The following is a 12,750-nucleotide window of genomic DNA, read 5'->3' on the forward strand; positions in this document are numbered from 1 at the left end:
GCAAATGAAACATTCCTCAAATTATTCCAGTAACATTTATTTTAACATAGTTTAAGTTATCTGTAAAATGTAGACTACTAATTAAATTATCAAAATTGTCAGTAATATGTTCACATGATATGTTGTGACGGGTAGACGAACCGGGTATCCCTCGCTAATCATCCACCCTCCTTATCCCGTTGTGCCACTTGTGCCGCTTCTTGACATGGGTTTAACGACTTCTAAAAATTATGTAATACACTTTTATGTTAATGGTAAGGTACTTTACAATCAGAATTCCCCGGATGTAATCCCTGGCATGGCGCAGAAGGGCGTTGGTGACAGTGTGGACGCACCTCCACACCGAGGTCTTGCTTAGGCCGTAGCCCTCTCCCACGACCTCGATGAAGCTCCCTGTAGTAAAAAACCTTAGCGCTGCAAGCAGCTGGACTTCAGGGCTTAAAGCAAAATTCCACCGCGTTAGCCTGGCAAGCGCAGGTCTGAGAAGGTCCAGCATCTCCATAATGAGTTGTCTTGGGAGGCTAATTTTTTTTAATACAGCCACGTCAGGCAAAATGTCAAAAGGGCTTAAGTTTTGCTGAATAAAAAAATTGATTCAATTTTGATTCAATTTGATTCAATACAAGGACACGTTGGATCGCTGCCATAGTTGTTCGCTTACTGGACACCACCATGCTTACCCATTTATAGATCTTAGCCATTTAGAGCCAAATTGTTTGCCAGATTTTAATTATCAAAAGTGATTGCAAATTTAAACGCTTTTATGACATTACGAAATAGCCTAGGCTAATTACCGCCATATTAGTTCTGATACCAAATAAAGTCAACTTCATAAATAGGCCTGTATCCATTGTGAACATATTTTATTATTAGTCGTAAAATGTCCATAACATTAAATCATTGTTGAGCCACAACATTGTCAACATACCATAGTCTGACTTGTACTGCGCCGCGCTGATTTCTAAAGACTGCTGCACAGTGGCGGCAACTAGCGTCTTGAGCTCAAACAACGCTAAGAAAGAGCTTACAAATAGTCCAGACCAACCTTACGAAAGTGTGACTTACAGAAGATATACTTACCACACGAACATGTCGGGAATCGTGCCATAACGTTAAGAGAGAGGTTAAGGAATATACACTGTAAAAAATTATTCACTTTATTTACTCAATAAAATTGTTTAAAATTTTACATCCAATATTATTAATTAAATTTAACACATTAGAATTAATTAAAAATAATCAAATTAGATGCTTACAAGCAACCATTCAAAATGAGTAGAAGAACATGAAAAAATTAAGTAAATTTTACACAAAAATATTGATTTCATTGAGAAAAAACCAAAACAAAACAACAACAACAACAAAAAACACTATGCTAAAGAATGCTATGTTATACATGTCAGGCCAGTAGTTGGCGATCATGAAACACCCAGTGAAAACATTATATGCATGCACATGATGTCAGCCTTTTTACAAATTCACATTTTTGTTGCTTATATAGATATGATGCAGGCATCATGTTCAAAAGCTTGTGTCTTAAGGCCCCCAAAACAGAGTTATTGAAGACACCTAAAGTTCACAAACAGAATCACTGAAGGAGAAAAGGGTAAATTTATACGGTTACCATTATAGTGGTCAGTGTTTGCTTTAGTTGGGCTCTTGACCCTTGACTTTTTAATATTACGTTTTGTATGGCTGTTGGAACTGAATTATAACAACTAGACATGCTAAGAGTAAAGAAGATCAGGTGGTGTTGGTTATGATTTTACATAATCATTGTTTGGCCTGAGTGTTATAAATAGAGCTTGTTCTCGGAGTTAAATTGGCATTCAATATTGCAGCCCCTGTAATTCAACAATAGAATACCCAAATCTTTCTGTAAAATCCAGAGTTTAAGAATTCTGATTAAGAAAAAAATTGTAGTGTGAGAGGGAAACCTTATTTTAGGCACACAGTGACATCAAGAACCAGCGTATGAATCTCAAGAATGGTGACAAACAGCATATTCAGATTAACAGATGAACTGTAAGCATCACAGTTTTGATTGTTGGCAACATGCTTTTTGATGGTCACCATTGTTGAGGTTCTCAGCATCATTATTCATGACTTCTTTCCTCAAAAAATCTTAATAATGTTATCATAAGAACTTCTAATAATAACCCCTATTATTATGAAAAAAATAACACACCACACACCGTTCAGCCAAAGGACGCCTGTTGCTGATAAGACACAACCAACTCAGAAATCTAGATCAAATGATGTCAAAACAACCAACACCACCTGATCGTATTCTTCTTTTGCTTGTCTAACTGCTGTATTACAATTAAAGCAACCAAAAAATTTGTTTAAAAGTTTAAGGGTCAAGAGCTCAACTAAAGCAAACACTGACCACCGTAATGGTAACCAAAATGTAGATTATTCTCCTTCAGTGATTCTGTTTGTTAACATCAGGTGTCTTCGATAACTCTGTTTTGGGGGCTTGAAAACATAAGCTTTTGAACACGATGCCTGTATCATCTCCATGTAAGCAACAAAAACATGAATTAGTGAATTACATTTTTGCGCTGTGTTTCTTAATCACCAACTACTGGCCTGGTATGCATAACATAGTATTCATTAGCATAGTGTTTTGTTTTTCTTTCTCAAAGAATTTTTTTTTTCTTTTAACTTTACTTATTTTTTGTGCTATTTGACTCATTTTGAATGGTTAATTTCTAAACATTTCATTTGATTAATTCTAATGAATTCTTATGTGTTAAATTTAATTAATAATATTGCTTGTAATCGGTTGCCACAATTTTATTAAGTAAATATAGCGTATTATTTTTAACAGTGTACACCAACTACGCACACATTTCCTATCATGTATGCCTATGAAAGATGATCGAACCAATCAGAGTAGGTATGGGGCGGGTTAACATGTGCAACCCCGCCTCTATATGCAGGCTGCAGCCAGGTGCTTCTCGTTTTTTGTCCAACAAAACCAATGTTTTTGTATACATTTTACTTATTTTTTTTTCATGTTATTTTACTCATTTTGAATGATTGCTTGTAAGTTTCTCATTTGATTAATTCTAATTAATTCTAATGTGTTTAAATTTAATTAATAATATTGCTTGTAATCTGTTGCCACAATTTTATTGAGTAAATATAGAGTATCACTTTTTACAGAGTTTTGGAACTGAGTTGATGGACTAATGAGACAAAGATTAACCTTTATCTAAGTGATTGGAAAGCAAAAGTGTGGAGAAAAAATGGGAACTGCAAATGATCCTAAGCATAAAACCTCATCGGTAAAGCTTGGTGGAGGTGGTGTCATGGCATGGGCATGCATGGCTGTCTCTAGAACAGGACCTCTTCATTTTAATGATGACTTCATGTATGATGGCAGTAGCCGAATGAATTTGGAAGGGTACAAAATCATCTTGGCTACCAATATTCAAGAAAATGCCACCAAACTCATTAAAAAGCACTTTAAATTGGATCAGGAAAATGACCCAAAACACCCTGCCAGCTCAGTCAGGGACTTTATCAGGGCAAATAAATGTAAAGTCTTAGATTGCCCAAATCAATCTACAGATTTAAATCCGATTGAACTAAAGAGACTAAAGACAGAAACTCCCCAAAACATGCAACAGTTGGAATTGGCTGCATTAAAGGCTGGGGAAAAGCATTTCAAAGCATAAGACCAAGAGTTTGGTGATGACTATGGGTTGCAGACTCACTGCTCTGATTTCAGGCAACGGATCTGCAACTAAATATTAGCTTTTAATCTTTTACATCTGCCTTAAATTCAACTTTTCCAATACTTATGCTCACATCAAATAGTGGGATGAAGTCTAAAAGTGCTGTCCTTTTTATTTGGTAAAACATGTATGTGTCAAAAGACCTAATAATAAAATGTGACATTCTGTAGTTGTGTCGCATATTCATCATTTAATCATATCTGCAAATTAGGGATGCAACGAAATGAAAATTCTTGGCCGAAACCGAAAACCGAAAGAGAGGAAACCAAGGCCGAAAACTGAAAACCGAAACACCGAAAGAAATTATGCTGATTATTAGTACCATTGCATTTATGGCTATGACTGTGTACTAACTTTACTAAAATCAAGGCATTGCAATTGCATAAATTAATATTAAAGCTTCAAATAAATCAATTACAAATTTTGCAAATATTTATTTAGCACATTGCAACAATGCACAGTATAAAATAAAATTCAAACTAAAATGTTTAACTTGACCCCACTCATGTGTACATTGAAAAATAATGTACAGGCCTACTGGCCTGCAGAAAGGTTTTAAAATTAAATGTTCTCTCATAAAAACAAAGTGCATTAGGTCAAGTGCATTTTAAATTTTTCTCTGTAGGACTACTACAAGAAAGTGCATTACTTCTCCAGTAGGCAAGAGGGTTATCACTTCTGGGGATGAGGGCTTCAGACAGATAACCATCTAGCTGTTGAGCTTGTCATCTGCCTGACATTTGAGAAAGATTTGAGAGAGTGTATTTAAATAGGGCCAGGGCATAAATAAACATTTGTATAAAATTAAAAAAATATCTAGCAGAAATATGGCTACAATCTGATAGTCACATATATAGTAGCCTAAGAACAGAATAGCCTACGTATTATTATTATTTGAGGCACTTTCTTGCAGGATTTCACTTAAAGGGATAGTTCACCCAAAAATCAAAATTATGTCATTAATGACATTAAAGACACCCTCATGTCGTGTCGTGTACAGTACACGACACCCTCATGTCGTGTACTGTTTGAGTAAATGAATTACTCCGGGATATTGGTTTATTTGAACTCAGAGGGAGTGTCAGCCATGTTAAAAAAGTTAACAGCTTAAGTCATTTGTGGATTAATGCTTATTGTTGACGCGAACCATTTCAAAAGATTCAGTTCGATTTGGTGAACTGGTTCAAGAAGATCCGGTTACATCGAGTGATTCGTTCGCGAACTGGATATCACTAAACTGCAGTGTTGTGAACGCGCTCTTAACAGACCCAGGAGAGAAGTCAATGCTGAATAAAGTCGTAGTTTTTGATATTTTTGGACCAAAATGTATTTTCGATGCTTCAAAAAATTCTAACGGACCCTCTGATGTCACATGGACTACTTTGAAGATGTTTTTATTACCTTTCTGGAAGTGGACAGTATACCGTACATACATTCTCAATGGAGGGACAGAAAGCTCTCGGACTAAATCTAAAATATCTTATACTGTGTTCCGAAGATGAACGGAGGTCTCACGGGTTTGGAACGACATGAGGGTGAGTCATTAATGACATAATTTTGATTTTTGGGTGAACTATCCCTTTAACATATCAGACAACGAGAGTGTAGAGAGACGAGTCTTTTTTTCTGCGCTCTGATCTCCTTCTCCGTGCGCTGCTCCGTCTCCACGTGTTCTCCGCATCCATCGCGGCCTGGATCATTTCTCGTGTGCGCTGCTTTATTTCCGCATCCAAGTAATGGTCTTTATAACCCGGATAAAGTACAGTCGCGATGAAGTGCAGAGGATCCGAATAGATCTCATTGTGAAACGTGTGCTGACAGACTCTAAGAGTGTACTTTTCATTGTTTTTACTCCGTGGTCCGTCTCAACCTCTTTGCTTAGGAGACGCTTTAGTACTGCGATTAAATGAATAACATCTTCTACAGATGCATCAGAGAAGCTGATCTCTTTAGTTAGCTGCTCAAAGGGGGCAAGAAGAGAGAGAATGTTCTCTATTAAGCCCCACTGGTTAGAAGTGAATGTCGAGGGGAGCTTGTGGTCTGCGATATGCAGGTGCACGCGCAGGTCGCGGTTCCTGTTTGCGCCATCACAACATTTTGGCCGTATTTTTTCGGTGATAAAAGTCTTTCTTTCTTTATTCGGTGGCCGAATATTCGGTGCATCCCTACTGCAAATGTATTGACTCTACAGCAGAGAACGCAATTTTGTCTTTACTGTTCCAAAACTTATGGAGGGCACTGTATATATATATATTATATATATATATATATATATATATATATATATATATATATATATATATATATATAGCTTAAATATGTCTGAATTCATACTCACACATAACACTGAGATGAGCAGAGGGTGGTGATGTGTAACTGTGTCCATGTAGAGCACAGCTGTATCTGCCTGCATCCTCTCTTCTGACTGACTGCAGCAGGAGTTGATTGTTTCTGTCTCTTCTCTCAGTTAATGGCTGTGAGTTTCTGTACCAGATGAATGTTGCTCTGTTAGTCAAAGCGCAGCTGCTTTTACATGTCAGACTGACATTCTGACCCTCTGTCACACTCTCAGGAGCCTCCACCTGAAGATCTGAACACAACACAAACATTATATATACAGGGGCTGTCATACACAAATTATTATTCAACATAATGCACAAAAGATGAACCTCATGAAAGTCACCTGTGACAGTAAGATTCACTCCTGGTTTACCAATCCATTTATCTATATTGGTTATGAATCTGAAATAGTACATGTGTGAATCATTCTGTGTCACATGACTCAGTCTGATGGTGCAGTTCTGCTGTTTATCTCCCAGATACTGAAGCCTCTGACTGTATTCAGGGTCCCCAGACAGATCTGGAGCCTTTTCACCATGTATTTTAGGTCCTGTGGTCCAGAACACTTCTGTGATCTGATATCCAGTAGGGTATGTATAAGTGCAGTAGATTGTCACTGTTGACCCATTTAGTGCACAGATTTGTGAAGGACTGTAATTCACACCCCAGTCAGCACTAGAAACCCCTGAAACACAGAATTCATACTAAGCAAATAAGCAGAAGCTTGTGCACCAAGGATGCTGGAAAAAAGCTGTATGGAAAATCTATTTAGAGTCTCTGATGTGTTTTAACGACTCACTGTGAATCATGAGCAGAAAGATCAGAGGAAGAGGAGGAGCCATTCTGACCGACATCACCATAGCAACACCTACAACACATGAACAGTAGCTAATTTTTATTGTTTTGAAATGTTTTACTCTCTTACTGTATTTTTTAAGGACAATACACATTAATAAATAATAATAATAATAATAATAATAATAATAATAATAATAATAATAATAATAATAAACTTTCTTGTTTTCCTGTAATTCTCTTACTGCCATGCAAGGCTGGTTTTAGACATTTGGAGGCCCTATAGGCAAAATTCACATCACAGCCCCCACCCCCCCGCACACCTTCTGGTTATAGACAAGATTTTTTTATTTTTATTTTTTATTTTTTTTTTTGTGAAAGAGATGACCTGCAAAGTAGAAAGAGTAACCAATCACACCATTATGTGGAGCTCATGAATGGCCACATAATCGTTATTTATTTGATTTGTGGCTTGTTTTAGTTTTGTTATTTACATTTACATTATATTTAAATTTTGTCAATTAGGATCAGATGTTGATGTTTTACTGGTTAAAATTGGTACCACCATCATGGAGATCAGTGTTTGCTTTAGTTCTAGGGCTCTTGACCTTTGACTCCAGTGTTAAATATCGCTGTGTAACAATGCATGAAGTGTTGTAAAGCAGGGAGATCAATACTGTACAGTGAGCAGATATTAACTGTTTTTTATGCTGAAATAATAATCAAAAGTTGGTTTGATTGCAATCAAAGTAATTTTCTTTATCTATATGTCTAGGTTTTGGCATAATCAACCCTGTGAAAAAAGTGCTGCTCTAATAGTTACTGTGAATGAATTTTAAATATGCAATGCATAATTTTTTTTTTTTTTTAGTCCAGAACTACACAAAAACAAACAAAAACCAAAAAACAAAACACAAAAATCAACAAAATCAGCAATCAACAAAATGTTTCATGCTGCAATGCATGCTGGGTAACACCATAGTAAAAAATTTAAAATTATTGTCACCACTGTTGAGGATCATATTGATAAGTGTCCATGTCTAAAAGCCTGATCAAAAAAAAGTCTCTTTTTCAATATTGAAAAATTATGGTGGCACGTTTAATAGAACTTTTTTCAGTTCAGTGATAGAGTGTCAGTCAATAAACAAAAGAGATACCATTTCATGATGTTCATACATCATGCGTTATAGGCAGAAAGTATAAGCTTTCTCTACTTCTTCAAGCTTTGATTCAGCAATGCATAAATGCTTGCTATAAAACAATATTGTAATTGCTTATAAACAAATTACTTTGAGCTACTGAAAGGGTCAAGAGCTCAAGTAATGCAAACACTGATCTCCATGATGGTGGTATGATTTTAACCAATAAAACATCAACATCTGATCCTCTATAATTCTCAGAAACAGCAGGTGTTCATCACTAATGCACAATCATCATTTAATTAGTCACTTAATTATCTCATTAACTTTAAATCTTTGAGGACTTGGTATATGACTTGAAGACTTGCATGTGACTTAAAAGTCCCACCTCTGGTAAATATAGAGTATCACTTTTTACAGTGAAAGAAGCAATAAAAACCAACAAAACAGCAATAATATGCAAGTGCTATATTAGTATATTATTTTAGTTATATTTCAATTTCACAAAGAAATGTGCAGCATTTTGTCCAAGCAATAATAAAATGACACATTTAATTTATAATATCTTAAATCTCATTTTGTTTAAAAAAAATTAAACCGTGAATCGAATCGAATCGAATCGTGAAATCAAAACCGTGAATCGAATCAAATCATGAGTTGAGTGAATTGTTACATCCCTACATGCAGGAAAACCCTAATATGGACAAAGGCAACCAGATATCACTGTAGCTAAGCTGAATAAAAAGCACTAGCTAGGGTGTCAAGATGGTGGCTGTGTAGTAGCAACTTTTTTCTGTCTCATATAAAGGTCATATAAAGTTTCACGTAAAACTTAATCTTATTTGACCTACCTTGATTTTATCCATTACTGACATAACTATATATATATATATATATATATATATACAGAATATATATAAATTTTATTAAGTTTTACTTTAAACGTGGCATTGGATACTGCAAATTTTATTGTCTTTGATGAGAAAAGTATGTTAAATCAATGAACGTAAATGTGAAATACTTGTAGTTGTGTCTTATATATATATATATATATATATATATATATATATATATATATATATATATATATATTCAAGATGAAATTTGAGGATGATTCTCAGGAATGTATATTTTCTGCAATATTTTTTCAAGATAAATTAATATATATGTGTTTGTGTGTGTATATATATATTTTTTTTTTCACAATTCACAATTTATGTATACAGTGCAAAAGCAAAAACTGTGAGGAAGAAAATAAATAAATGTCATATTTGTTTAGAGCATTTTCTGTAACAGAACCACACAGAGATGCCAACAGACCATTATACCAGTCACCCTAATCTGACTGTATAAATATATACGGATCCATTCAGAATTATTAAACAGAGCAAAACACAAATTAAAAAAGCCAATAAAAACATTCTGAATTTGTTGAATGTGGTGATCTGAAGGCAGCTCAGCATGACCAGTGAACAGTTTCTCTGTTAGAGTGAGTGTTGATGCCCATATGTATATAAACACCACTGACCATCGCAAACTCCTTTAAAACATGCTTCTCCAGCGAGTGTCCATTATAAAACACTTGCCACTGTTCTTGCATTTGTTTTTCCATTTACATTTGAAACCCTATTTCTAAGTAATGTATCAAAGGATAAATTGGACTCGAAGGACAAGAAACTTCTATACGTCTTAATGGCAGCAAGTAAATAGGCTCTAATGAAGAGATGGCTCAAACCGGAACCACCAACAACTGAGGACTGGATAAACATTGTGCAAGAGATCTACACATTGCAAAAACTGTCCTTTTCACTCAAAGTGCAGAGGGATACTTTCTATAGGATATAGTCCAAGTGGACGGAATATGTTAAGCCGTTTAGATCTGATTTTTTTGTAAACACTACTGCTTCGTACTAATTGTGCACAGATTTAAAAGTTTAAATGAATAACATAAATAATATGGAAGTAATTTGGTTACCCCGCCACCCACACCTGAGTTCTGTTGTTCCTGTAATAGAAAGTAAAAATGGAAAGCAACGTATTGTACTTCATATGTCAAAAAAATTGCAACATGCTTAATAAAAGTTAATTAAAAAAAAAAAACACTTGCCAGACAGAAATGTGAGTGAGTGACATGACATACAGCCAAGTATGGTGACCCATACTCAGAATTTGTGCCAGACTGAGACTCAAACCACAACCTTGGGGTTAGGAGTCAAACTCTCTAACCATTAGGCCACTACTTCCCCCGTGCTCATGCAAAAAGCTATCAGAGAGTTAATATTATATGCACACTAAAAATAATGGACTCACGTGTGTCTAATATGACTTTTATCTATAAGACTGTTATCGTCTTTACCTAAAATTGTCATCCATCAAAGCTTTAAAATACTGGTTTGCTTTATTCAGGCAATACAGACTTCAGCTTAAAGGGGTCCTATTATGTTCTTTTACAAGGTCTTGATTTTGTTTTGGGGGTGTACTAGAACAGGCTCTCATACTAGGTTGTTTAGAAAAACATGTTATTTTTCACATATTTTACATTGCTACAATACCTCTCTCCCCAGTCTGGCATGAACGGCTGGAATAGTTCCTGCATCAAATGAAGGCCTGCCTTCTGAAATACGAAATGCACCGTGATTGGTTAGCTGGGCCAGTGTGTGCTGTGATTGGTTAGCTGGGCCAGTGTTAGTTGTGATTGACAGCACCCGGTGCCTGGTTGGAAAATGTCACGGTCCTTACCCAAGCAGCCTGCTCTGAGCTTCAGTGCAAATATTGCATCAAAATCAAATCAATTTGAGCGTGATTTAAACCAGGATGATTTTAACCACTCTAAGTTCATCTGCCTTGGGAAAACTAGCGTGTCTCCGACATAGTGATAACACTGCCTTCTCTAGTGCAGCTCAACCAGGTCTCGTCCCATTGATCTTTGTGATATCACAAATCCCGGAAAAAATGCATTGTAGTCCAAATGAGTCATTCGTTGTAGTTTTTGGAAAGTGATTTTTGTTAAATAAAATATCTCTTTTTGAATTGGACTTTGAGCTTTGTAACTGCTCTTTGTAACTGCAGATCTGTTTTATGCTCAAACAGCAACATTACAGACTAACTAAAGTTGAAAAAGTGAAAGCATAATAGCACCCCTTTAAAGATAATTAAAGGGATAGTTCACCCAAAAATGAAAATTATGTCATTAATGACTCACCCTCATGTCGTTCCAAACCCGTGAGACCTCCGTTCATCTTCGGAACACAGTATAAGATATTTTAGATTTAGTCCTAGAGCTTTCTGTCCCTCCATTGAGAATGTATGTACGGTATACTGTCCACGTCCAGAAAGGTAATAAAAACATCTTCAGAGTAGTCCATGTGACATCAGAGGGTCCGTTAGAATTTTTTGAAGCATCGAAAATACATTTTGGTCCAAAAATATCAAAAACTACAACTTTATTCAACATTGACTTCTCTCCCGGGTCTGTTATGAGCGCGTTCACAACACTGCAGTTTAGTGATATCCGGTTCGCGAACGAATCACTTGATGTAACCTGATCTTCTTGAACCAGTTCACCAAATCGAACTGAATCGTTTGAAACGGTTCGCGTCAACAATAAGCATTAATCCACAAATGACTTAAGCTGTTAACTTTTTTAACATGGCTGACACTCCCTCTGAGTTCAAATAAACCAATATCCCGGAGTAATTCATTTACTCAAACAGTACACTGACTGAACTGCTGTGAAGAGAGAATTGAAGATGAACACCGAGCCAAGCCAAATAACGACGAAACATTGACTCGTTCTCGAGTCAAGAACCGGTTGCATCGGTTTTCGGATCACCGGTAGTGATGGGAAGTTCTGTTCTTTTCCGCGAACCGGTTCTTTCGGACAGTTTGATCAGTTAAAACCGGTTGCCGAAAAACGGTTCACCAGTTCTTTTGCGCTCGACGTAATGACTTCATTGGCGATGATTGCCCTTTTGATTCAAGCCTTCGGTTTACCCGCGCTCATAACATTAGCACAGAATCCGTTCAGAATCATTCACCAAAAGAACCAGTTCGGTTCAGACGCGCTGTGTGTCAGTCTGAATCACGCATGCACAGTATCATCAGCTCCTCTGTTCTCGAACAGGACGCGTCCGACAGAAACGGTTCTTGACTCGAGAACGAGTCAATGTTTCGTTCGTTATCTGGCTCGGCTCGGTGTTCATCTTCAGTTCTCTCTTCACAGCAGTTCAGTCAGTGTATTGTTTGAGTAAATGAATTACTCTGGGATATTGGTTTATTTGAACTCAGAGGGAGTGTCAGCCATGTTAAAAAAAGTTTAACAGCTTAAGTCATTTGTGGATTAATGCTTATTGTTGACGCGAACCGTTTCAAATGATTCAGTTCGATTTGGTGAACTGGTTCAAGAAGATCCGGTTACATCGAGTGATTCGTTCACGAACCGGATATCACTAAACTGCAGTGTTGTGAACGCGCTCTTAACAGACCCGGGAGAGAAGTCAATGCTGAATAAAGTTGTAGTTTTTGATATTTTTGGACCAAAATGTATTTTCGATGCTTCAAAAAATTCTAACGGACCCTCTGATGTCACATGGATTACTTTGAAGATGCTTTTATTACCTTTCTGGATGTGGACAGTATACCGTACATACATTCTCAATGGAGGGACAGAAAGCTCTCGGACTAAATCTAAAATATCTTATACTGTGTTCCGAAGATGAACGGAGGTCTTA

At 36.3% G+C, this 12,750-nt stretch overlaps 1 protein-coding gene across 1 annotated transcript in view; it reads right to left on the minus strand.

The window, feature by feature from the left end:
* Positions 1–12,750, minus strand: part of LOC109067404 (B-cell receptor CD22-like) — a gene marked incomplete at its 3' end in the record, with an annotated part of 58,012 nt that overhangs the window by 14,949 nt on the left and 30,313 nt on the right. The window contains exon 4 of the mRNA XM_042717271.1: positions 6,085–6,336. Coding sequence (XP_042573205.1) covers positions 6,085–6,336 — 252 coding nt within the window. The remainder of the gene's footprint in view (positions 1–6,084; positions 6,337–12,750) is intronic.

The sequence above is a fragment of the Cyprinus carpio genome, chromosome B1 (assembly GCF_018340385.1).
Source record: "Cyprinus carpio isolate SPL01 chromosome B1, ASM1834038v1, whole genome shotgun sequence".
Taxonomy (NCBI): domain Eukaryota; kingdom Metazoa; phylum Chordata; class Actinopteri; order Cypriniformes; family Cyprinidae; genus Cyprinus; species Cyprinus carpio.